This window comes from Erythrolamprus reginae, chromosome 2, assembly GCF_031021105.1.
Source record: "Erythrolamprus reginae isolate rEryReg1 chromosome 2, rEryReg1.hap1, whole genome shotgun sequence".
Lineage (NCBI taxonomy): Eukaryota > Metazoa > Chordata > Lepidosauria > Squamata > Dipsadidae > Erythrolamprus > Erythrolamprus reginae.
The window spans coordinates 333,181,098-333,208,629 of record NC_091951.1 but is presented as its reverse complement, the minus strand read 5'-3'; the positions used below and the strand labels follow the sequence as shown (position 1 = coordinate 333,208,629).

General features: G+C 44.1%; 1 protein-coding gene across 2 annotated transcripts in view; it reads right to left on the bottom strand.

Moving 5' to 3' along the window:
• The window catches only part of AGXT2 (alanine--glyoxylate aminotransferase 2), a 54,134-nt gene that overhangs the window by 4,527 nt on the left and 22,075 nt on the right, over window positions 1-27,532 (bottom strand). For both annotated transcript variants that reach the window (XM_070743463.1, XM_070743464.1), the window contains 5 exons: window positions 25,654-25,747; window positions 23,249-23,349; window positions 19,114-19,206; window positions 16,213-16,345; window positions 5,859-5,947 (listed from right to left, as the gene is read on the bottom strand). In XM_070743463.1, coding sequence (XP_070599564.1) covers window positions 5,859-5,947; window positions 16,213-16,345; window positions 19,114-19,206; window positions 23,249-23,349; window positions 25,654-25,747 — 510 coding nt within the window. The remainder of the gene's footprint in view (window positions 1-5,858; window positions 5,948-16,212; window positions 16,346-19,113; window positions 19,207-23,248; window positions 23,350-25,653; window positions 25,748-27,532) is intronic.

Here is a 27,532-nt window from a genome sequence, read left to right as displayed (position 1 = left end):
TTCAAAATTCAGATGCTTGGCAACTGGCTCGTATTTATCACTGTTGCAGTGTTCCAAAGTCACAGGATCACCTTTTGCAACCTTCTGACAAGCAAAGTCAATGGGGAAGCCAGATTCATTTAACAACCAGGTTACTAACTCAGCAATTCCAGGGATTCACTTAACAACGATGGCAAAAAACGTTGTAAAGTGGTGCCAAACTCACTTAACAAATACTCACTTAACATAAATTGCGGGGTCAATTGTGGTCGTACATTGAGGACTACCTGCATTGAGGAGCTCTGGTGGGGAGAGGGATCCAACATTAAAATAGTGGGTACCACTGGGGTAAAGTCCTGCCCTAATATATTTTCAATATATTTGCATAAAATGCAGAGGTGGTGTTCAGTCAGTTTGCCATGGGGCTACCTTTGAAAAGTGTTCGGAAACTTCAGATCGTGCAGAATGCGGCCGCCAGAGCCATCGTGGGGCTTCCTAGATTCGCCCACGTTTCTGCAACACTCTGTGGCCTGCATTGGCTGCCGATCAGTTTCCGGTCACAATTCAAAGTGTTGGTAATCACCTTTAAAGCTCTACATGGCATTGGACCAGAATATCTCCGGAACCGCCTTCTGCCGCACGAATCCCAGCGGCGGATAAGGTCCCACAGAGTTGGCCTCCTCTGGGTCCCGTCAACCAAACAATGTCGTTTGGCGGGCCCCAGGGGAAGAGCCTTCTCTGTGGCGGCCCTGGCCCTCTGGAATCAACTCCCCCCAGAGATTAGAACGGCCCCAACCCTCCTTGTCTTTCGCAAATTACTCCCCCAGGCTTTTATATTTTATGTTTGGTATGTATGTGTTGTATGGTTTTAAATTGCTGGGGTTTTAGATATGTTTTATTTTTAATATTAGATTTGTTCCACTGTTATATTGTTTATGTTGTTGTTGTGAGCCGCTCCGAGTCTTCGGAGAGGGGTGGCATACAAATCTAATAAATAATAATAATAATAATAATAATAATAATAATAATACTGATGATGATGATGATGATCGTTCATGTGAACTGGTAGGGGAAATTTGGCATGGGTCGCCGAACCTGTAGCGACCTCTGCCTGGCCCCACCCCCCGGCCTGGTTGCCTGGTCACTGCTTGATCACTTGCTCGACTGCCTGACTGCCACTCACTCATCCTGCCTGCTCAATGCCCGCTCCCCCCACTCATCCACCACTGATGGGCTACTCCAGGTAGGGTCAGATATGCAGAACCGGTAGAAGAATTTTGAATTTTTTTCTTTTTTTCCCTTCTGGACTATGGGTATGTTTTTCCTATTGCAGTAAATGAGGTTGAATGTGTATAATTTTAGAAGAACTGTGTGTGTGTGTGTGTGTGTTTTGTACATAAACATACAGTTTATATAGTATATAATGTATATTTTTGTGTGCCTGTGTGTAATATGTACGTATACATTTGGCATATATACTGTACATAGAATTAAATAGTATATTTTGGATGTTCAATAACAGTAGATAGGGAAGTTGTATCTCTTTGAGGTGAGGAGAGGCCAGGCACCTTAACCCTAAGCCAAACCCTTGACATGAGTGACGTCAAGTTGACCACCTTTAAGCCAGTCACTTGACCTTTAAGCTACTCCCTGTCACATAATCGTCAAGCCACTCTCACCTGGTCACATGGCAGGCAAGCCACACCCAGAAAATAAGCCACACCCACAATGTGATAGTAAAACTTTTTGCAGCACTACACTGTCATCCATCCTATATATGTTCCCTCCACTTTGCCACGTGGCCCAGCTAATGGCTTTGCCAGTCGCCATGCCTGCTCAGCTCACCAAAGATAAGTAATACATATCTCTCATTCGCCCTTTGCCCTGGGCCAGAGAACGCCCCATTCCCCATCTCCGGCCTTGCCCTGGAGCCACCACCCACTTGCCATCTGCCTCAACTGGATCAGGGAAACCGCCATTCCCCTGCTCCAGCCTTGCCTCAGAGCCTCCGCCCACTCACCGCCTGCCCCATTTCCCCTCCTTAATGTCCCCAGCCCTTAATCTCCCCGCTTCCCCCGTTGTGCCTTTTTCTTCCTATCGGGTTCTGTGGGAGTGGCTTGGTGTGTGGGGGTCATGAACTAGATATCACTCACAGCAAGGTGCTGCCTCGCCCACTCAGTCACATGTCCCCCACCAAGCGACGCCCGCCAAGCCACACCCACCAAGCCATGCCCCCAAAACCAGCAGTAAAAAAAATTGAATCCCACCACTGGTGCAATGCTTGTGACCCATATTAAAAAGGGGGGCTAAAGTTTCTACCGCCCCAATATTTTGCAAATATCCTTAGCCATATGGATAATATGTAATAATAATAATAATTATTATTATTATTATTATTAATAATAATAATTAATTATTATTATTATTATTATTATTATTTATTAGATCTGTAAGCTGCCCCTCTCCGAAGACTTGTTGTCAAGTACAGTGGAAAGTATACATGCAAATTTTTTTATCTTCTTCCACTGTGTTTAATTCTTGGAATCTGGACAAATCCCTGCAGTTTTCTTGACAAGGTTTTTCAAAAGTGCTCTCATGCTGAGAGAAAGAGACTTGGCCCAGCTGGCTTCATGCCCAAAGTGGTATTAAAAATCACAATTTCCCAGTTTCTGGCCTGATGCCTTAATCATCATATCAGACTGGCTCTCTACATCTGTGTAATATTAATTTCATTGGAATTTGCAATAGATGAATAATCTGCATTAATCCATCTACATGGAATCCATAGTTTTAGTGCTTATTAACTGAATTGTCATGCCCCAACACAGCGGTCCCCAAACTAAGGCCCGTGGGCCGAATGCGGCCTGCTGAGGCCATTTATCCGGCCCATGGGTGAGTGACAGGAGCACAGGATGTGTCTGTATCCTGTGCTCCTGGCTACTGTTCAACAAACTCCATGCAGGTTTTTCAAAATCCGCAAGGTAGTGCCGGCGCCGTTTCTCCTGCCCAACAGCTGATCTGCTGGTGGGCAGCCTTGGGGACATCCCACCCCCTCTCTCTCTTGGTAAGTTTGTCTCGCGTGTAGAGATCAAGAACTCCCACCTTTCCTTCCCCCTCCCGGCCGCCGAAGAGAGCAGCGTGGCACTTGCAATGAGAGCCATCTCGGTTGCCCTCCCCACACACTTGCAAGCCACCACCACCAGCTTGCAAAATAGGAAAGCCGCTACCGCCGCTGCTGACCACTCAGAAAAGCTGCTGCTGGCCGCCGCTGGAAGAAGCCTTTATCTGAGGAGCCGCCACCGCTTCCCCTGCCTGAAGCAAGCTGCCTGACAGGTTTGAAGACCAACTTCCAAGTTGGAAGACTCCCTGAGTTAGGAGTGCAGGGGTCTTCAAACCTGGCAAGTTTAAGGCTTGTGGACTTAAACTTGGCAAATTTAACGCTTGTGACTTATAGTCCGGCCCTCCAACAGTCCGAGGGACAGTGAACTGGCTCCCTGTGTAAAAAGTTTGGGGACCCCTGCCCCAGCATATCACTTTTATATACTGTTGCTGCTCTCTAGCCCCATCTAATGGCCTGAGGAACAACTACGCTCTAACATAGAATATTTATATTTTACGGTTGCTCTCTCACCCCATCTAGTGGCCGGAGAGACAAATACCAAGTACAGTGGTACCTCTACCTAAGAACGCCTCTACTTACGAACTTTTCTAGATAAGAACTGGGTGTTCAAGATTATTTTGCCTCTTCTCAAGAACCATTTTCCACTTACAAACCCGAGCCTCCGAAACTGTAACCGGAAAAGACAAGGAGAAGCCTCCGTGGGGCCTCTCTAGGAATCTCCTGGGAGGAAATAGGGCTGGAAAAGGTGGGGAGAAGCCTCTGTGGGGCCTCTCTAGGAATCTCCTGGGAGGAAACAGGGCCTCCACCCTCCCTGTGGTTTCCCCAATCACACGCATTATTTGCTTTTACATTGATTCCTATGGGAAAAATTGCTTCTTCTTACAAACTTTTCTACCACATGATTCATGACAAATGTATCTTTTTCTTTTATGTACGTTGAGAGCACATGCACCAAGACAAATTCCTTGTGTGTCCAATCACACTTGGCCAATAAAAATTCTATTCTATTCTATTCTATTCTATTCTACTTAACCTGGTTACGGAACGAATTAAGTTTGTAAGTAGAGGTACCACTGTATTTGATTCTCTTTGTACATATCCCTATTTTCCCCAGTTTCACCATATCCTGTTCTTTCAACAAAGCATTCAAATCTATGCACATGGTCTGTTTTATTGCATGTAGAACTGCCCCAGGGGTGGAATCCAATTTTTTTCTTTACTACTGATGGGCATGGTGTGGCATGGTGGGTATGGTAGGGGAAGGATACTGCAATACAGTACAGTGATCCCTCGAGTTTCGTGATCTCGATCTTCGCGAAACGCTATATCGCGATTTTTCAGAAAATATTAATTAAAAAATACTCCACTCTTCTCTCTCTCTCTTTCTTCCTCTCTCTCACTCTCTTCCTTCCTTTCTCATCTCTTTCTTTCTTTCTTTCCTTCTCTCTCTTTCTCTATCTCTCCCCCTCTTGCTCTCCCTCTTTTTCTCACTTTCCCTCTCTCGTGCACCGAGCGGCGGGCAGGCGGGCAGGCAGGCGGCGGACAAGCGGCGGCCGGACAAGCGGCAGGCGGACAAGCGGCGGCCGGACAAGCAGCGGGCGCGGCAGCAGCGAGGAGCCGAAGATCGGGGTTTCCCCTTTGCGTGGGCGGCGGGGAAACCCCGATCTTCGGCTCCTTGCTGCTGCGGCGCTGCCGAGCAGATCAGCTGCTGGGTGGCGGAAGGAACCTTCCCTGGGCCAGGTGTGGAAGTAAAAACACCATCTGCACATGTGCAGCCATGGAAAAAAAAGGTGCGCATGCGCAGATGGTGTTTTTACTTCCGCACCACTATATTGCGAAAAATCGAGTATCGCGAGGGGTCTTGGAACGTAACCCTCGCGATACTCGAGGGATCACTGTAGTTCCCTCGATTTTCGCGGGTTCAAACTTCGCGAAAAGTCTATACCACGGTTTTTCAAAAATATTAATTAAAAAAATACTTCACGGGTTTTTTCCCTATACCACGGTTTTTCCTGCCTGATGACGTCATATGTCATCGCCAAACTTTCATCTGCCTCTAATAAATATTTTTTTTAATAAACTTTAATAAATAAACATGGTGAGTAATAATCTGAATGGTTGCTAAGGGAATGGAAAATTGCAATTTAGGGGTTTAAAGTGTTAAGGGATGGCTTGTGATACTGTTCATAGCCAAAAATAGTGTATTTACTTCCGCATATCTACTTCGCGGAAATTCGACTTTTGCAGGCGGTCTTGGAATGGATCCCCCGCGAAAATCAAGGGAACACTGTATCTCCATTCCCACCCCATTCTGGGGCCAGCCATAGGTGGCATTTGCTGGGTCTTCAAACTACTCAAATTTTCCACTACCAGTTCTCCAAACTATTAAAAATTTATGCTACCGGTTCTCCAGAAAGTGTCAGAACCTGCTGGATTTCATGCCTGAGCAGCATGTAGACTAACATGTAGCGAGGACAGAACACGAATGGAAACCTTCAGCCTGCCTTTGCTTTCCCTGCATTTAAACAGAGAAGGAAGTTAGGTTTGAAAATAAAAAGGATTCCAAATCGTTTTGCTAGAAACGAATAAAGAATCTCTAGCCAAGGGGACTAAACGTGCCCGCATTAAGGCACAGCAAGCCATCCTTTGGGGAACCAAAATTCCTTGAATTTAAGAGGGTGGGGAAGGAAAGCAATTGTATCAAAGGTGATAAATAATAATATAACTAAAAACCAACAAAATATATATTTTCTCTTACATCCAGGACTGCAGATCCAACTGCACAAGCCATGGGGTTGCCTCCAAACGTGTTGAATTGTAGGCTCTCTGTCAAACAGTATGCAATTTCTAAAATCAAAACACGTTAGTATTAATAAATGAAGTTGTAAGGTCATTCATTAAAGAGATCAGCAGCTGGAAGAAACTATAAAAAAGAGACCTACATTTAAATGCAAGTAGTTCTTAACTTACAACTATTTGTGACTTATATTATTTATTTATTTATTTATTTATTTATTCCAATACATAATACACATTGAAGAGAAAGATATATAATAATATAAGTAAAGAAAAGAATAGAAGAAAAGATATAAAAGTATAGATGAACATATTAGAAAGGAAGAAAAGATAAATGAGATAAGGAGAGACAATTGGACAGGGGACGGAAGGCACACTAGTGCACTTATGCACGCCCCTTACTGACCTCTAAGGAACCTGGAGAGGTCAATCGTGGATAGTCTAAGGGAAAAATGTTGGGGGTTAGGGGTTGACACTACTGAGTCAGGTAATGAGTTCCACGTTTTGACAACTCGGTTGCTGAAGTCATATTTTTTACAGTCAAGTTTGGAGCGGTTAATATTAAGTTTGAATCTGTTGCATGCTCTTGTGTTGTTGCGAATGAAGCTGAAGTAGTCATTGACAGGTAGAACGTTGCAGCATATGATCTTGTGGGCAATACTTAGATATTTACTTACTAGAGATCATCACGCTTACAAACAGCAGTGATCAAAATGTGAATGTTTGGCCACTGGCATACATGTACAAGAATTGCAAATGTTGAGATGCATATTAATGATCAGATCTGTTGTGGCCTGTTGACCATCAGACCCTTCAGCAGCCGAATCAGATAAGCAGGGAGTCAGGGTCAGCATCAAGGCAACCTGATGTTCTGCTTTGGGCCTACTGGATCAGAACAAATAAGCCTCCACGAACAAAGGACTCAATTCAAACACTTTCATATAGTTAAAGATGTGTTCCACATACAACAGCAGATTTTTCAGTTCATGTTGGCAGAGGCCCCACCCAAATTGGCCAAGAGATAATAAATGGCGGCGGCTGAAAGGCAGATTTAATTAGCACATTCTTCTTTGAGATAAGGTCCGTAAATCACACACATAACCCTTACAGATCTCCAGGTTTCTTTTCTTTCTTATTCACCGGCATCTCTGCATGACTCTTAAAGGAGTCACAGCAGTTTCTCAGCACGGCAGTTCTGGAACTCCAGATATGAGTCCTCCACCTTGACGAACGTTGAAACTCCACGCCTCTTTACCCAGAAACCCTCCTTTATATACAGACTGGGTGTGGCCAACTGTTTCCTAGAGCTATAACTGACTAGACTTTCTTTCATAGGCTCACTTTCTGAACTTTTCTCATAGAAACATAGAAGATTGACGGCAGAAAGAGACCTCATGATCCATCTAGTCTGCCCTTATACTATTTTCTGTATTTTATCTTAGGATGGATATATGTTTATCCCAGGCATGTTTAAATTCAGTTACTGTGGATTTATCAACCACGTCTGCTGGACGTTTGTTCCAAAGATCTACTACTCTTAATAAAGATATTCCTGCCTGCTACTTGACCTTCTGACTTGGGCATCTAGTAGAGGCTCCTGGTCTCTCATGCTCCTCTTCTCTTCTGACTCAGACATTACCATCACCGGGGTTTCTTCAGTCTTTTCAGGTTCCTCTGGTTCCATCTCTCCCTCACTCTCATTCTCTGATTCAGCTGGCAAGAAAGCTGGCCTAGGGTACCAAGATGGGCCCAGTTCATCCTCCTTAGAATCTGTCCCTAACTGACCCGGTCGTGGGGCACTCACAACACCCGAGAGCTCCAAGGGGGAAGAGGCAATGGAGCTGGCAGAGGGAGAGGGAGACAAAGGCAGAGCCCGGGCCATCTATCAACCCTCAGACAGCGAGTGAACAGCCCCCAGATCTGGAGGTGACTGATGAGGAAGAGGAGGAACAGTTGGGTCCACCAGCTGACATGTGGATGCACAGAAGGCAGAGGAGAGGAGAACAGTGGAAATCTGTGGCCTGATCCTTGGGATAGAAGAGCCACTGCTGCTACCGTTTCCCCGAAAATAAGACGTACCCCGAAAGTAAGGCATGTCAGAGGTTTTGCAGAATTTGCTAATATAAGGCACCCCCCGAAAATAAGGCCTAGTCAAGTTTACATACGGTACAGTGGAAAAACATACGGTACCATTCAAAGCTGTTCATAGCGGCACCGTAATAATGTGGTGTCCCCTGCTGGCCCCTTTCATCGCTTTGTACCGTCCAGTACAGCAGACACAATCTGCTGCTGTCTCACCGCCATTACAGTCTCCACTACAGTGCGTAGACTGTAGTTCCTCTGGTGGCCGGAAGCTGCAATAGCGGGAGTATACTGTTGTACCATATAAGTGCCGTCATTTGTGTGTGTGGGTGCCATACTGACAGGTACCGTACCGTAATCAGTGTACCGTACGGTACACTTTCTTAGGGGGTGCCTGTGAATTTGCCTTATTTGAGAAATATAAGGCACCCCCGAAAATAAGACGTAGCACAACTTTTGGAGCAAAAATTAATATAAGACAGTGTCTTATTTTCAGGGAAACACGGTAGTGAAGCTGCACCCCAGCTCTGGAGATGAAAGGCAGGGGAGAGAGATAGCAATAGCATTTAGACTTATATACCGCTTCATAGTGCTTTGCAGCGCTCTCTAAGCGGTTTACAGAATCAGCATATTTCCCCCAACAAACTGGATCCTCATTTTATCCACCTCGGAAGGACGGAAGGCTGAGTCAACCTTAAACCTGGTAAGATTCAATCTACCAAACTGCTGGCAGCTGGTGATCAGTAGAAGCAACTTGCATTACTGCACTCTAACCTCTGCACCACCGTGGCTCCTAATTTATTTATTTATTTATTTATTTATTTAATTTTTATGCCACCCTTCTCCTTAGACTCAGGGCGGCTTACAACATGTTAGCAATAGCACTTTTTTAACAGAGCCAGCCTATTGCCCCCACAGTCCGGGTCCTCATTTTACCCACCTCCTAAGGATGGAAGGCTGAGTCAACCTTGAGCCGGTGATGAGATTTGAACCGCTGATCTTAAGATCTACAAGTCAGCTTAAGTGGCCTGCAGTACAGCACTCTACCTGCTGCGCCACCCCGGCTCGTTATTATTATAATAATTATTATTATTATAATTATTCATCTCCTTGATGGATGGACTTGTTAGCTTGCTGTGAGAGATAAACTTTTTGCCAGGGCTCTTGGCTCTCCTAATAAGGGAATCATTGCTTCAACTACAGTTGTGTTTGGGGAGCCAGGTCAGAACAAGACCATAGTATGATGGCTGCAGTGTCCTGGGGTCATGTAATTCAGTTGTGGGTTGCTTCCAGTTCAGACTGGTTTTTAGAACCGGTAATGGTGGCAGTGGCGGGAGGTTCCGCCCACCCAACTGGGATACTTCTGTGCATGCGCAGAAGCTTCTCTCTCTCATACATACACACACACATGAACCAGTGGCAAATGAATTCAGAATCCACCACTGATGTCATTGGCTGCAATCTTCCCAGCTTGCTTCCAACAAGCAAAGTCAGTGGAAGTGATGTGCCGGTGCCTGGAGACTGTTGGGGCCTGGATGGGTGTCAACAGACTCAAACTCAACCCGGATAAGACGGAGTGGCTGTGGGTTCTGCCTCCCAGGGACAATTCCATATGTCTGTCCATAATCCTGGGGGGAGAATTATTGACCCCCTCAGAGATGGTCCACAACTTGGGTGTCCTCCTCGATCCACAGCTAACATTAGAGAAACATCTTTCAGCTGTGGCGAGGGGGGCATTGGCCCAGGTTCGCCTGGTGCACCAGTTGCAGCCCTATCTGGACCGGGACTCACTGCTCACAGTCACTCATGCCCTCATCACCTCGAGGTTCGACTACTGTAACGCTCTCTACATGGGGCTACATTTGAAAAGTGTTCGGAAACTTCAGATCGTGCAGAATGCAGCTGCGAGAGCAATCATGGGCTTCCCCAGGTATGCCCATGTTACACCAACACTCCGCAGTCTGCATTGGTTGCTGATCAATTTCTGGTCACAATTCAAAGTGTTGGTTATCACCTATAAAGCCCTTCATGGCATCGGACCAGAATACCTCCGGGACCGCCTTCTGCCGCACGAATCCCAGCGACCGGTTAGGTCCCACAGAGTTGGCCTTCTCCGGGTCCCGTCGACTAAGCAATGTCGTTTGGCGGGACCCAGGAGAAGAGCCTTCTCTGTGGTGGCCCTGACCCTCTGAAACCAGCTCCCCCCAGATATCAGAGTTGCCCCCACCCTCCTTGCCTTTCGCAAACTCCTTAAAACCCACCTCTGTCGTCAGGCATGGGGGAATTGAAATTTCCCTTCCCCCTAGGCTTATAGAATTTATACATGGTATGCTTGTATGTATGAGTGGTTCTTTAAATTGGGGGTTTTTTAGATTGTTTTTAATATTAGATTTGTTTACATTGTCTTTTCATATTGTTGTTAGCCACCTCGAGTCTTCGGAGAGGGGCGGCATACAAATCTAATAAATACAAATACAACTGGGAGAAACCGGATTTGCTGAAAGATTGCACAATTCATGTAATAACTGCAGGAATCTGCTTAACCACTTGGGCAAGAAAGGTCATAAAATTGGATGCAATTTGTAAGTTAAGGACTAACTGTGCAGCCATAGTGACTCAGAAAATTGCATGTGAACCTGTGCTCTCAATATTTTCAGTGGATCAGACTGAAAGTAAGTCTGTGCCCATAGTCTAATGCAAAGTTATTCATTTATTCAATTCACCTGAATTAATAGGATGAATTATTCATTTGAACTGGATTTGTTTACACTGCAAAACCAGAAGTAAGACAGACTGTATTAAAAAGCAATGCATTTATTTTATCCAGTCAAGGTATCTATAATATCACATTATTATTTGACAATCACTGCAATTTTACCAGTTCATTTTCATACCATTGACTTGATGGAGCTGCAAAAATGAAGAAGACTTAACAATTCCATGGTAATCAGAATACAGTGTTCCCTCGATTTTCGCGGGGGTTACGTTCCAAGACCTCCCGCAAAAGTCGATTTTCCGCGAAGTAGCGGTGCGGAAGTAAAACATCATCTGCGCATGCGCACCCTTTTTCCAAGGCCGCGCAAGGGCTTGAAGTTGGGGATGGGGAGCGACAAAAGTGCGGAGGCCGGCAAAGATTGTTTTGAATGTCGGCTGCCCCTGCCCCCCCAGCGCCTCCGGCCCTCGCCGCTACTGCCCGCCCGCCCGATCCACCCCTCTCACCGGCTTTCTTCGGACACGGGTCCTCCTGCAGCAGCGCTGGCGGCTACGGCTTCTCATCCTCCTCATTCGGCCCGTAGCCGCTCTGAGCGCTTTGAGAATGCCTGCTTCGCCCCTCTCACAGTCCCTTAGCTGAGAGCACTTTCGTCCCAACTATCAGCGAGGGGGCTGCAGGAGAGGTGGGGGCAGGCATTCTCACAGAGAGGGAGAGGGAGAAAGAGAGAGAGAGCAAGAGGGGGGAGAGTGGAAGGTAGAGAGAGAGAGAAAAATGATAGAAAAAGGGAGAAAAAAGAGAAATGAGAAAATGATTGAAGCAGAGAATGACAGGAAAGAAAGAGAAAGAGAGAGAGAAGTGACTCAGTAACCGAATTTAAACATGCCTGGGATAAACATATATCCATTGTAAGATAAAATACAGGAAATAGTAAAAGGGCAGACTAGATGGACCATGGGGTCTTTTTCTGCCGTCAGTCTTCTATGTTTCTATGTTTCTATGACTCTTGGTGATGACGTATGACGTCATCGGGTGGGAAAAACCATGGTATAGAAAAAAAACCGCGGAGTATTTTTTAATTAATTTTTTTTTTAAACCGTGGTATAGCGTTTCGTGAAGTTTGAACCCGTGAAAATCGAGGGATCACTGTAACCTCATTCAACCATGTCCGTTATGCTTATATTTGCTTAATCTTTGTATTTATACAAAGATATACTTAATGAACTCAATCTGCATAGTCTGAAGGACAGAAGGAAAAGGGGGGACATGATCGAAACATTTAAATATGTTAAAGGGTTAAATAAGGTTCAGGAGGGAAGTGTTTTTAATACGAAAGTGAACACAAGAACAAGGGGACACAATCTGAAGTTAGTTGGGGGAAAGATCAAGAGCGACATGAGAAAATATAATTTTACTGAAAGAGTGGTAGATCCTTGGAACAAAGTTCCAGCAGACGTGCTTAGTAAATCCACAGGAACTGAATTTAAACATGCCTGGGATAAACATATATCCATCCTAAGATAAAATACAGGAAATAGTATAAAGGCAGACTAGATGGACCATGAGGTCTTTTTCTGCCGTCAGTCTTCTATGTTTCTATGTATTTTAAATTTATGATGATAAAATTTATGACTAGCCGTTTCCTAAAAATATGAAAATTTAAGAGCAGATGGGCTTTGAGATTTAGTTTTCTGTTGATTGAGAGTGGAATAAAACTGACAGTACCTTGGGAGCATTTATTTTAATTTAAAACAGGCAGGTGGAACATAACGGAACTGTAAGATTTTATTGTGGGCCAGCTGCTGTTGGCTACATCTGTTATGATAAAGTCATAGGGTAACCCTTAAAGAATAATAACACATTATTTCATAAGCACTCATGAATTACACTTTGGTTTACCCTATTAAAAGAACATTGCAGTGACAGCATTTTCATAAGCCCCAGCTGAGAGAGGGGCAGGAAAGGGGAAACAAGTAAGGGAGAGACAGAGAGAATGAGAATTAAAAGTCAGTGACCAATTATAGAATCCATTCCGAGTGTTTGCTTGTGATTTCTCTCTCTATGAGATAAAATTCTACTGATCTAGGAAAAATTATTTTCACATGTATGTTTGGAAATAATGAATGTAAATACCGTATTTTTCGCTCCATAAGACGCAGTTTTTTTCCTCCCAAAGTAGGATGAAAAATCAGCAGCGTCTTATGGAGCGAAGATGCAGGCAGGGAAGGGGGGAGGCGCTGGAGCAGAGGGGGGGCGGCGATATACTCACCAAAAGTGTCCCGCCTCTGTCGCCGCCTCTCCTCTTCCCAACCCCGAAGAGAGCCGCGCCTTTCGGCCTCCAGAAGTGCTGGGCCGGGGGATGCCTCCACCGCGCAGGTTTAGGAGGCGGAGCGGCACCGGAGGAGCGTTGGCGGCTCCGAGCCTTTGGGAAGGCTACGGGAATCGCTTCAGGAGGCAGGGAGGTCTCGAAGACCCAAAACCCAGCTAGTCGCTCGCAGCCGGTCGGAGCTGCCCGTCCGACACCTCCGTCCGACCCGTCCGATGCTGGCGCCTCCCTCCCTCCCTGCCTGCCTGCCGGCCCCTGCGCGCCCCAACCCCCCCCGAACTCCCGCGGAAGGCAGTCCCCGTTCCCCCCCCCCCCGCTTGCCAGCTCTCGCTTTGGTGTTTCTCCGGTGGAAGCAAGGCGGTTGAGTTGCTCCGAGGTTCTGCTTCCAGGCAATCGTTTGCCGCCTCCCCGCAAGCCCCCTGCCCGAAGCTGCAAGCGCGAGATCCTGGGGCGAGGGGGAGGCGGCAGTCCTGCGCTTTGCACTGGGGAGGTGCAGCGGGGAACCGGGGAGGAAGCCACCCCTCTGTGCTGGGAGGGAAGAAGGAACAATGTTCACTATCTCCCAGGACCACCAAGCCCCCTTCCAACAGCACATGCGAGGCTCCTGGCCTGCCAGCTCTCAGCTTCTCATTTCTGCTTTCTCTCTTTCTCTCTTGCTCTTTCATTCTTTTTTCTTTCTTTCTCTTTCTTTCTTTCTTTCTCTTGCTTTCTCTCCTTCCTTCCCTCCTTCCATTTCTTTCATTCCCCCTCTCTATTTTTATTTCTCTTTCATTCTCTTTCTCTCTTTTTCTTTCTTTCTTGCTCTTTTTCTTTCTCTCTTTTACCTTCCCTCCTTCCATTTCTTTCATTCCCCCTCTCTATTTTTATTTCTCTTTCATTTTCTTTCTCTCTTTTTCTTTCTTTCTTGCTCTTTTTCTTTCTCTCTTTTACCTTCCCTTCCTCTATTTCTTCTTTTCTTTCTCCTTCCTACCTTCTTCCCTCCCTCCCTTCCTTCAGTCCTTCCTCTCTTACTCTCCCCTTTCATAAGTTTCCTTGCTTCCTTCCTCTGTTCTGTCCCTTCCCCCTTTCTTTCTTTCTTTCTTTCTTTCTATTTTTTTTCTATTTTCCTCCTCTAAAATCTAGGTGCGTCTTATCAGCAGGTGCGTCTTATAGAGCGAAAAATACGGTAATAATGTAAAGCTAAGGTCAAGGATAACAGGCAAAGAACACGAGAATTAGAGAGATGAGAAGGAAAATTTTACATAAATGGTACTTTACGCCAGTAAAACTAGCACACATCCAGAGGAAAGGAAAAGGAAATTGCTGGCATGGTTGCCAAATAAAAGGAGTTTTTATGCATATGCTCTGGGAATGCGTTGAAGTTCAAAAATTTTGGAAGGAAGTACAGAATGAAATTAACAATATGCTAAACATTAATTGGATAATCACGAAAGAATTAGCAACACTAGTTAAATATGGGGAATTGCGAGAATTTAAAGAAATCAAAACAGCAGCTTTGGAAAGCGCTCAAGCAGTAGTGGTATTAGGGTGGAAGGATAGCAATAAATGGACAATCCAGAATTGGTACTGGTGCATGGTGGACCACATCCACTTCGAAATTATGGAAATAAGATTAAAAAACTTTGATGAAAATAAATTGGAGAAGCTGATGGCACGATGGAATAAGGTGAAAAATTATATCTTAAGTAGAATTTATGACGACAATGTGAAAAATAAATTACAATCACTTTTTGTATGTAACGAAATGTAAGCCGGAGCCAAGGAAGAAATTGAAACTTATTGCAAATAATTTAACCCCCTAAATGGTGGTGGGGTTTATTGGTGTTGGGCACTTTTTCTTTAAGTAATTTTTATTTTTGTTTGTTGTAATAAAAATTTAATAAATATATATATATATAAAAAAAGGATAACAGGCAACCAAAATTCTTTTTTATAGCCCTCCAGACCAGAGGTGGGTTTTTCCTGGTTTGGACCAGTTTGCTTGAACCGGTAGCAACCCGATGGTAATGTCATGATGACATCATGAAATAGGATTGGTCGGTGACGGCCCATGGAGGTCACCATCTTTAAAAAAAAACTTTTTTAAAAAACTCCAAATTTCCCCCCAAGTTTTTTTTCGCCAAGTTTCTGGCACTGCGCATGTATCGCCATCTTGTTTTTGGCTTTTAAAAAAATCATTTTTTTTGCCACTGCGCATGTGTCTGCACGAGAAGCGCCCGTCCACGGGGCACGCCCACGTGTTGCGGAAGAAAGCGAACCAGCAGCGAAGTAAGTTAGAACCCACCCCTGCTCCAGACCAGTAATGTGTTGCAAATCCCACCGCTACCAGTTTGGGTGCGTGCAACGCTTCTGCGCATGCACAGAAGTGTCCGGGTAGGGTGGGCGAAGCTCCCCCTGCCGCCACTACAGGTTCATAGATCCAGGCCATACCGGTAGAAACCCACTGCTGCTCCTGACCTCTAGGAAAATGATTGCTGAAAACTGTATGGCATCCTGTTATTTTGAAGCAGGGAATATGCCTTAGGGCAGTGATGGAAAACCTATGGCACAGGTGCCACAGGTGGCACGTGGAGCCATATCTGCTGGCACATGAGCAATTGACCTAGCTCAGCTCCAACGTGCACGTGTGTGCCGGCCAGCTGATTTTTTGCTTACACAGAGGCTCTGGGAGGACATTTTTGGCTTCCAAAGTGCCTCTAAGGGGATGGAGGAGGGCGATTTTACCCACTCCCCAGCTACAGGGAAGCCTTTGGAGCCTGGGGAGGGCAAAACATAAGCCTACTGGGCCCACAAGAAGTTGGGAAACAGGCCATTTCTGGTCTCCAGGGGGCCACCGGAGGGCGGGAGAAGCAGTTTTCGTCCTCCCCAGGCATTGAATTATGGGTGTGAGCACTTGCACATGTGCGATAGCAAACGTACACGCTCTTTCAGCACCCAAAGAAAAAAAGGTTCGCCATCACTGCCTTAGGGAATGTATAGCATTGTTGGGAAAGAAAACCCCAAAATTTATTAACTGGACTTATATGCTGCCCTTCTCCAAAGACTCAGGGCGGATTCCTCTCCAACCCAGAAAAACAACAGAGAATTACCTGACTTTTCTTTCATATTAATGTGACTGCACCCCCTATGTGGCCTCACCTACATCCCCAGGCCCTGCGCATGAAAAGGCTGTTCACCAAGCACAAAAGCAGTTCTTACCCGGTGTAGTCACAACTGCTCCCATAGGAAAGCCGTTACCAATTCCTTTGGCCATAGTAACTATGTCTGGAACGACATCGTGTCCTTGGAATCCCCAGAAATGACTGCCCGTTCGACCAAATCCAGTCTGAACCTTCAGGGAGCAAAGAAAAGGTGCTTTACAAAGGTTTAGAAGCAGGGATATCAAACTCGATTTCGTTGAGGGCCACATCAGGTTTGTGTTTGAACTCGGGGGCCGGTGGGTGTGGATTGGACAGGGTGGACATGGCCCTCTGCCAGAAGAAATGGCCCTTGTGGGGACGCATGCTGTTAAATATTCATGTAGTAGGGCAGATTTTCACTGTATACATACCCTTGTTGCAGTGTAGCATGAATGTTAGAATAGCATTATATCATAATTATATATATCTGGACCTCTAGCATAAAAATGCTCTGCTTACCCTGATTATAAGCCAGGATAGGACGGCACTAACTGCTTAGTCTGTATCACTGATGAAGGGAAACAAAAGGGCTCAATAAACATCTCACTGATAAACAAGTTTACAGCACTCCGGACAGGACGTTATACGATCAAAGGGAGAGATTTACATTGCCTGAAGCATACACAGGATGAGAGGGTGATTAAGGAAGATTAGTTGTGATAAGGCAGAAGGCTTCAGAGAAATTAGGTGTGAGAAACATTTGCTCTGAGGAAGTGTTTCTAGGAAATTAGTTTGTGGGAAAGGAAGAACTCAAAAATATGTCATGTTTGAAGTTATGTTATTGGATGTTTGTGTATCACTTGACATGTACGTGTAATTATCCCCATTTCCTTATGCTCCCAAATAAAAAGAAGTACACAACTCTATACTGTGTCACTTCATCCAGAGAGAGAATGTGTCCAAGTCTTCTTTCTAGGATTCGCGTTCGTGAGTGATCCCACACGGCTGGGTTGCTCTTAGCCCCTTTGAAGACATCGTCTTCATCAGGGACTTTGACAGCATCCACATACCCTGATTGGTTACTTGTTTCTGGCAGGAACTTTGTTACTATGTCAAGTTGTTGATTCCTGCCGGCTGTTCCCTATCATGTAGTAGGGCAGATTTTCACTGTATACATACTATGCCCTGATTGGTTACTTGTTTCTGGCGGGAACTTTGTTACTATGTCAAGTTGTTGATTCCTGCCGGCTGTTCCCTATAAATAGTTAATGACGTGCGCTTTCCTCTCAGCACCTTTTACACTGTGTAATTGACAGTTCAGTGCGGACAGCGTCTATTTGACATAGCTCAATAAACAAGAGTTTTTCTCTACATTACTGCCTCTCCTGATTCATTTTACATTCAACCCCCTGGGACCCGTTTTCAGCTGGGAGGCCTCCTCCAGCCCTCTGCCAGCAAAAATGGAGCTCAGGGGGCCATGCACATCCCTCCCAAACTCCATTTTCTCTGGCAGAGGGCTGCAACCAATATTGGGTTGCTACCGGTATGGATGAGGATGCTGCACCAGTAGCAAAAGTTTTATTGTGCGCATGGCTGATTAGCTTGTATGCGCACGTGCGTGAACCAATTTATGTTTTTGATTCTGCACATGTGCAGGAAGAATAATCTCAGGAGGGGACACATACACGCAAGAGATTTCGGTGATTTTTACTTCCGCACCTGCGAGGAAACTCCTCACGCTGCGAGGGAGTACACAGAACACATCCCAGTAGGAAATTCCATGATTCACATGCATCTGTGCATCCCCTTGTCCCCACAGGAGATTTGGCTTCTGCGCATGCGCAGCAAGTGAAATCTTGTATGAGTGAGATTCCAGCAATTTTTGACGACTTTTTGCTTCTGCGCATGCGCGAAAGCAAACATATTGGCAAAAATCACCAAAACCTTGCTTGCGCACACATACTCACATTAGATTTTGCATGCTGTCTGTTGTGGTTGGCTCTGGCCCAGCTCCTGCCCCAGGGAATGGGGAGGTGGATGCAGGGGAAAATTCAACATGTCACAGGTCTGTGTTATTGCCGACAGAATCAGATCAGAGTTTAGTTTCCTCGGATGAAGAAGAAGGTGGGAGTGACTCGGCAGAGGAGGGCTTGGCACACAGCCAAGGCAGTCAATCTTCCTTATCTTCTATAGCTTCAGATGATGACATTTTGGACCCACGCAAGCACAGAATTATGCATAGAAGAGACCAAGTAAGAACATATTACAGGAAATAAGGGAGGCCACCTGTGTTTGGGTGGGGCTCCAGTATTAGGGCTGCTGCTATAAATAGCAGCATGTGGGTTTGGCCCTTGTGGAAGAATATCTGTTGCAGTTTCGTCAGGAATCTTGTGTGCTGGACTTTGTTGCTTTTTCACGCCTTTGAAACCAAAGCAGAGCAGTGTGTGTGTGTGTGTGTGTGTCTCCCTTCGTTGGAAGAAGAAGGGGTGTGAAGTTTCTCCACAGCTGCTGGCTAAGTACTTAATGACTGCTTAAGGGAAATTGTACAGACTACCTGATTGTTTTGGGACGAGTGCTCTTTGCAATACAAAAAGAGTGCTTAGTTTATTTTGAATTTTGTGATAAAAGAACATTGTTTTGAATTTTCAAACGTGTGTGTGTCTGAAATTTGTATCCTTGAATTTTTGGGGGCTCCTATCAGAGAGCCCGGCAGAACACTGTGCATGCACAGAAGCAAATCTCACGCCAATGGGAGTGGCCATGCCCACCGGATGCACATGCACCCTAAAGGCCTTAGAGGGCATGTTGGTAGCACCAAAGACGAGCAACCCTTCACTGATCTTCTTCAAAGGTTTCGCAGAATATCAATCCCAGTGACCCAGGCAATCCAAGCCCTCTGCCAATGAGATCTCAAATTGCTGTCCTTATAGAAACCTTGCACATACAATTTGGAGACTTGAGTCACAAATCATATATTCACCTCATCTGCAATGCAGAGACCTCCCCTTTCACGCACCAACTGATAAGCCTCCTTGAGGAATCCTCTGGGAAACTGGACAGTTCCATTCACGCCCTGGACAAAGCAGACAGACAGGATCAAAGGAAATGGCGATCTTCATTTCATGGAAGACAACTGGACACAGAATCATAGGGCTGGAAAGGATCTCAGAGGTTTTCTCGACCAACTCCCTGCTCAAGACAGGAGTCTCATGCCACTCCAGCCAAATGGTCATCTAGTCTATTTTTGAAAACCTCCAGTGATGGAGTGCCCATAACTCAAGACAACCTATTCCATTGATTAATTGCTCTCACTGTTGGAAATGTTATCCTTACTTCTATGTTAGATCTCTTAGAAACATAGAAACATAGAAGACTGACGGCAGAAAAAGACCTCGTGGTCCATCTAGTCTGCCCTTATACTATTTTCTGTATTTTATCTTAGGATGGATATATGTTTATCCCAGGCATGTTTAAATTCAGTTACTGTGGATTTATCTACCACGTCTGCTGGAAGTTTGTTCCAAGAATCTACTACGCTTCAGTAAAATCATATTTTCTCACGTTGCTTTTGATCTTTCCCCCAACTAACTTCAGATTGTGTCCCCTTGTTCTTGTGTTCACTTTCCTATTAAAAACACTTCCCTCCAGAACCTTATTTAACCCTTTAACATATTTAAATGTTTCGATCATGTCCCCCCTTTTCCTTCTGTCCTCCAGACATCTATCTCTCCTTTCTGTTCCGTTTTCTTTTTCCTTCTTGGTTTGCATTAAACCTGTCCCTTTCTATTTTATTTTTCCTTTTTAAGTTTCCCTTACGTCTATCGTTTCCTTGCCTTGCTATTACAGTATCTTTCTTTTTTCCTTCTTCCTTTGCATTGAATGTGCGTCTTTCCTTTCTATTATTATTATTATTATTATTATTATTATTATTATTATTATTATTATAGTATTATAGTATTATAGTATAATAATAATAATAGAAAGGAAAGACGCACATAATAATAATAATAATAATAATAATAATAATAATAATAATAATAATAATAATTTATTAGATTTGTATGCCATTCCTCTCCGAAGACTCGGGGCGGCTCACAACAATAATATTATGTATAATACAATCTAATATATACATTTTTTTTTATTTATTCGATTTTTTATTTATTTATTTATTTATTTATTTATTTGACAAGGTTCCATGCATTGTTTCTTGTCTCGATCTCTGATGCCCTAAACCAGGGTTCTGCAACCTTAAAAACCCAAAGAGCCATTTGGATTCGTTTCGCACAGAAAACAAAACACTAGGAACCGCAACATCTGGATGGGTGTGGCCAACTCAACGTCACTCCCACCAGGTCACATGACACCCCCAGCCATACCTACAGTGTTTTCTGTGGGAAATGGGTCCCTCTCTCCCCACCTCCATCCGTCTCATTTCTGTTTTTCTCTTGTTTTCCTCTCTCTCCCTCCCTCTCTCTTTCTTTTTTTTTCGTTCTTTCTTTCTTTTCTTTTTCCTTTCTTTTCCTTTCTTTTCCTTTTTTCATCTTTTTTCTTTCTCTTTTTTCCTTTCTCTCCCCTTCTCTCTCATTTGTTTCCCTCTCTTTTCCCTTTCTCTCTCTCTCATTTTCTCCTTCCAGCTCTCTCTTTTTTCTCTCTCCTCTCCCTTTCTCTCTCTCCCCCCCTTCTCTCTCTCTCAATTGCACGACCGGATCAGCAGAGAGCCACAGTAGGGTCAAAGAGCCACATGCGGCTCTGGAGCCGCGGATTGCCGACACTCGCCCTAAACAATAAGTCAATCCATTCAATAGCCCCTCAGGTACTATGAAGACAGCTATGGTTTTTTTAAAAAACAAACAATTTTTATTAAGTATAAATATTAAAAAACATAAAAGTCATCAAGATAGAGACAAATATATAGATAAAACAAAACAACACATTTACAACACACACATAGCAACCTCTTTAACAATTCTATGGTAAATTGCCTTAACGTTAGCTTTTCATTTATAGATAATTAAGTTAAACTGTATTTCTTTTACAGCTTTTATCTATTTATCTATTAGTAAATGTACATATTTTGATATACATTATGATTAATCCTTGCATTATGAAGACAGCTATAATGTCCACCCTAATCTTTCTCTTTGGTAGGATGGACATACCTAGTTCCCACAAATGTTCACCATACAATTTAGCCTCCAGGCCCGTTATCATTCTTTTGCTCTACTCTAAATACTTTTCAAGTTCTCATTATCTTTTTTGTATCACGATGACCAGAACTGGATGCAGTACTGTATTGCAATTGTGGTTTCTCTAGTATCCGGGATCATGTGATCACCATTTACACCTTGTGTAATTGTTGTGGTCCTAGCGATGCACTTCATTCCACACAACCAGGAGATGGCGCTGTTGAATTTGTTTCCCTTTTATCCCATTATCTGGGGTTTTTTTGCAGATGCTTCATTACCAAAACTAGGTAACATCATTAGTGCTAGTCTTGATGATGTTACCTAGTTGGGGTGATGAAATGTCTGTAAGAAAATAAGCAAGCTTAAGAGAGCACCAAAGACCCTTCATTTCAACCTAGCGTTAAAAATATTCTCATTTATTAGTAGATTATCTGGATAGAAGAAAGGAATGCAGAAAGTGTGAGCATATAATAAAAGTGTGAGTCCTCCTACATAAGACAGGAGAAACAGAAGCCCAAGGCATTAAAGGGAGCTCACCCCATCATATAGTACTCGGGTCTCAAACTTGGGCTGATAAGCTCAGCATCTATAACCACTGAGCCATTGCACCCATTATGAATCAAGCATAGTATGAACCAGTGATGGTCTCCTATGGGTACAGTCAGGTACGCAGATCTGGTAGAAAAGTTTTGGTCAGTGTTGTGGTTAGCTCTGGCCCAGCTCCTGCCCCAAGGAATGTGGAGGTGGATGTCGGGAAAACATCCACATGCCACAGGCCTGTTTTGCTCCCGATAGAATCTGCCGACGAAGTCTCCTCTGACCAAGGAAGCGTGAGTGACAGGGAAGAGGATAGTTTGGCAGACAGTCCAGGAGGAGATCAATCTTCCTTATCATCCCTGGATTCTGAACAAGAACTTATGACAGACCCACGCATGCGTAGAGTGATGCATAGAAGAGAACAACTGAAGGATTATTAAAGGAGATAAGGGAGGCCACCTGTGGTTGGGTGGAGCTGCTGTAATTAGTGCTACAGATAAAAAGAGCAGCGTGCTGATTTAGCCTTGTGGAAGTATATCTGATTCGTAGTTTCGTCAAGATCGTGGTTTTTCTGTTTCCCTGTTCAAGACTGTGTGTGGACTTTCTGGACTTTGGAATTGGACTCAATTTCCCAGTTACTGGGTGAGAAATTGGATTGCATTTAACCTGTGCCTTGTGTGTACCAGAAAATCCCTTTGACATTTTAAAAGGGAGTTTTTTCTGCTTTTCTGTTAATAAAGACTTTTGGTTTTCCTTCTATTGTGTGGTGTGTGTCTTTCTGGACTAATTACCCTGTAATTACAGGCGGTTGGGACACGCCGGCAGAACAGGTCAGGTATGTAGAACTGGTATTGAATTTTTGTTGAATTTCTGAATTTGTGTTGAATTTTTCACTTTTTTCCCCTTCTGGGCTCTGGGTATGTTTTTTCTATTGCAGTAAATGAGGGTGAATGTGTATAATTTTAGAAGAGCTGTGTGTGTGTGTGTACATACACATACAGTTTATATAGTTGATAATGTATATTTTTGTGTCCCTGTGTGTAATATGTATGTACACATATGGCATATAAATAGATAGGGAAATTGTATCTCTTTGAAGCGAGGAGAGGCCAGGCACCCTAACCGTAACCCTAACTCAAACCCTTGACACAAGTGACGTCAAGTGGGCCCCCTTTAAGCCAATCACATGACCTTCAAGCCACCCCCTGATCACATGATTGTCAAGCCACTCCACCTGGTCACGTGGCCTGCAAGCCACACCCACAAAATAAGCCACGCCCACAGTGTGGTAGTAAAAAGATTTGCAGGCCTTCACTGGTATGAAGTAATCTGTGTTGGAAAGCCCACTGACAAGTTTTAGGTCCTTGTAGTCTAACAAACCCCACTTACTTGAATTGGCTCAGCAATAAATGCAGCGACTTTGTTTGGAACACAAGTTTGGAGTGTGTCCTTGAATTGTGCAATGTATTGGTCTTTAGCATGGCAGGTTCCTGTATTGGGGAAGGGCGGGGGAGAAACATGTTGAATATTTTAAGGTTATTATTTATGTAAGGAACATCACGGCCCTGTTCATCATCTAAAATGCTAAAAGACATTTTCCCGATGGGCTCATTGTAGCATGAAGTATTGCATGAAATACTCACTGTAGCGTTATGCATGTAGCAACAACACACAAGCACGCAACAGATACAAACATAAAGTAAATCACTCCAAACTCAACCGCAGGAAATATGACTTTAGTAACCAAGTAGTTGATGCATGGAACACACTACCTGACTCTGTAGTATCATCACCTGACCCCCAAAACTTTACCCTTAAACTATCCACTGTTGACCTCTCCTGATTCCTAAGAGGTCAGTAAGGGGCATGCATAAGCGCACCAGCGTGCTTTCCATCCTCTGTCCTAAGGTTTCTCTCTTACTAGTATCATGTTTACTTACGGGACCGCCTTCTGCCGCATAAATCCCAGCGACCGATCAGGTCCCACAGAGTTGGCCTTCTCCAGGTCCCGTCAACCAAACAATGTTGTTTGGCGCAGCCTAGGGGAAGAACCTTCTCTGCGGCTGCCCCAGCCCTCTGGAATCAGCTCCCTCCAGAGATTTGTACGGCCCCCATCTTCCTCGCCTTCCGCAAAAGCCTTAAGACCCATCTATGTCACCAGGCGTGGGGCAACTAGTAAATGCCCCCCCTCTGTTCTGACTATTAATGTTATGTGTGGGTATGATTGAGTAAACTGACTGTTTTTTAAAATTAATGGGTTTTTAGCTATATTTTTAACTATTAGATTTATGTACTTACTTACTTACTTACTTACTTACTTACTTACTTACTTACTTACTTACTTACTTACTTACTTACTTACTTACTTATTTATTAGATTTGTATGCCGCCCCTCTGCGCAGACTCAGGGCGGCTCACAACAATAATGAAAACAATGTATCACAAATCTAATATTAAAAAGTCTCTTAAAACCCCTTATTTAAAAAACCAGACACACACACACAAACATACCATGCATCAATTATATAGGCCAGGGGGAGATGTCTCAATTCCCTATGCCTGACGGCAGAGGTGGGTCTTCAGAAGCTTTCGAAAGGCAAGGAGGGTGGGGGCAATCCTAATCTTTGGGGGGAGCTGGTTCCAGAGGGTCGGGCCGCCACAGAGAAGGCTCTTACCCTGGGTCCCGCCAAGCGACATTGTTTAGTCGACGAGACCCGGAGAAGGCCAACTCTGTGCGACCTAACTGGTCGCTGGGATTCGGGCGGCATATTGTTTGCATTGTATGTTGTGAGCCGCCCCAGGTCACCGGAGAGGGGCGGCATACAAGTCAAACAAACACACAAACAAACAAACAAACAAACAGTTATATCTTTGTATACTACCAATACGTATTTGACAAAACAAACAAACAAATAAATAAAGTTAACTTTGCTACTTTTTTTGGCAAATCAAATGATGTTGCCTTCATCACTGCATGGCGGCACAACAATTAGAAGGCAGTACTGCAGGCTACTTCTGCTGACTGACTACAGTTCGGCAGTCCTATCCTGACCAGCTCAAGGTTGACTCAGCCATCCATCCTTCTGAGATCGGTCAAACTGAGGACCCAGATTGTTGGGGCAATAGGCTGACTCTATAATCCACTTACAGCGGGTTGTAAAGCACTGTAAAGTGATATATAAGTCTAAGTGAGAAGGAGAAGCAGGAGAGGGACCGATTATGGAGAAAACAAGTATCATCCTAGTGAATTTCTGTTGAATAAGGATGGGCATACCGCACCAACTCAACGGAGATCAAATTAAATACATCCTGACACTTATAGATAGTCAAGTAATGACTGTAATTGGGTCTGGGATTACAGTTCGTTAAGATATTCATGAAGTGGGAGAGCCATATTAACAAGGTTAGCCGATGAATAGGCATAGCACTAAATCAGCCAATGAGAGCTAAATGCTTCTGAGTCTGTGCAGAGAATCGAAACTGAAAACTTAAGGGTAAGGCTGGGCGTGGCTCTCCAGTGTAATCTGAACTCTCTGTCCACTCTGAACACGGCTGAAATGAAACTAACTCCCATGCTTGTGGTTGTAAAGTAAATGAGGTGATTGTTAAGTGAACACTGTGCTTAAGCAAATCCATTGTCTGCAGTGGGGATTTTTTTTGCCAGAGATTAGAAATAAATGCTGTTTCAGCCACCCCAAAATTGTTTTAAATCATGTTGACGTGAGTGTGGGACACTATAAAAAGCCATAAATGTGGAACTGTGAAAATTAAGAGGATTTCCCTTACTAACCAACCTGAAGAACAGGAGCAGTTTCGAATTGTTTGAACTGGAGAATCACGACAATGGCTTCCACCCCAGGGGCCACGGAAAACGTCAGGCAACATTGTCTAAAGGAACAACAGTTACAGATCCAATGAGATTCATTACGCCACCACAGCATACTTCAGCGTGCTAGAATTTTAAGAAGTACAGTGGTACCTCTAAAATGAATTAGCTTAGACTGAACTGTTCAAAATTAGCAGTTTTATTGCTTCAGACAGTAGAACAGGAACCGAGCAAGTAGCTGTCAAAAGACGTGAGTTAAACTCTGAGGGAAAGTGGCGCGTCTCTATCCTTATATAGCTTTCCCCCGGCAGCAGAAGTGTTTTGACACAGCAACAAGTCTCCCGCCAGAAAACATTAGCCAATCAGAGCACCGTATGTAAATAGAGTACTTAGATACTTAATAGGTGCATATTTAGCAACCTCTACCTTAGAACACCTCTACTTACGAACTTTTCTGATAAGAACCAGGTGTTCAAGATATTTTACATCTTCTCAAGAACCATTATCCACTTACAAACCCAAGCCTCCGAAACTGTAATTGGAAAAGGCAGGGAGAAGCCTCTGTGGGGCCTCTCTAGGAATCTCCTGGGAGGAAACAGGGCCAGAAAAGGTAGGGAGAAGCCTCCGTGGGGCCTCTCTAGGAATCTCCTGGTAGGAAACAGGCCCGGAAAATGCGGGGAGAAGCTTTTGTGGGGCCTCTCTAGGAATCTCCTGGGAGGAAACAGGGCTGGAAAAGGCGGGGAGAAGCCTCCGTGGGGCCTGTCTAGGAATCTCCGTGGAGGAAACAGGGCCTCCACCCTCCCTGTGGTTTCCCCAATTGAACGCATTATTTGCTTTTGCATTGATTGCTATGGGAAAAATTGCTTCTTTTAACAAACTTTTCTACTTAAGAACCTGGTCATAGAACGAATTAATTCATAAGTAGAGGTACCACTCACTGTAAATTCATAGAGAAAAGACAGAGCTAATATAGCATAAAGAGATAAAGATGAACTCTTACACTGGAGATTTCACCATTTAACCCCTTGCTCGGCATGAACATTAAAAAAGACCTGGCCAATTTCAAGCTTTGTTGCTGAAGCCAAATGTAAAACTACCATAAAATCTACCAGTAGATAAACAAAATATGGGATTTTACAACCTATCATTTCATTTTTATGGATGCTACTGGGCTCAGCAGAATAGCTGGAGATATAATTATGTTTCCACTTGATTCTTACCTTTGCAATATGCTAGATTATTTTCAACTTTTCATTTAAGGAATCTAGAGTGTAAAATTAGAGTAGGGAGTTTGGTGGATACTAATGACATTATGTAGCCCCCAGGCACCACATTGGAGGCTCAACTGCTACCCTTAAATGAAAGGATCAAAGTACATACCGGAAATAAGAATTTTCAAATTCTTTTTAAAAGTCTCAAAAGATTTTAAAAGTTTTTAAAGTTGCCCACCTATAATCGTGGCTATATCCACTTTTGCTTCTGGTCCAATGCAGATAGTCCTTGATTTACAACAGTTTATTTAGTGACAATTCAAAGTTACAACTGCACTGAAAAGAAGTGACTTATTACCATTTTTCACACTTGCAACTAGTGATGGACTTTGAGTGATGGGGGGGGAACAAAGCAGTGAGGGTAGTAAGTTTATGCACTATTTATTGAATACAGTGGAACCCCGACATAAGAGCTGCTCTACTTAAGAGCAACTCGAGATAAGAGCTGGGAGGGGAGAGATATTTTTGTTCTACTTACAAGCCCAAATTCGAGATACAAGCGCCAAGGAGCTGTCTCCTGAAGCCAAACGCTAACTGCCGCGTTCGGCTTCAGGAGACAGCTGCGAAGCGGCGCGC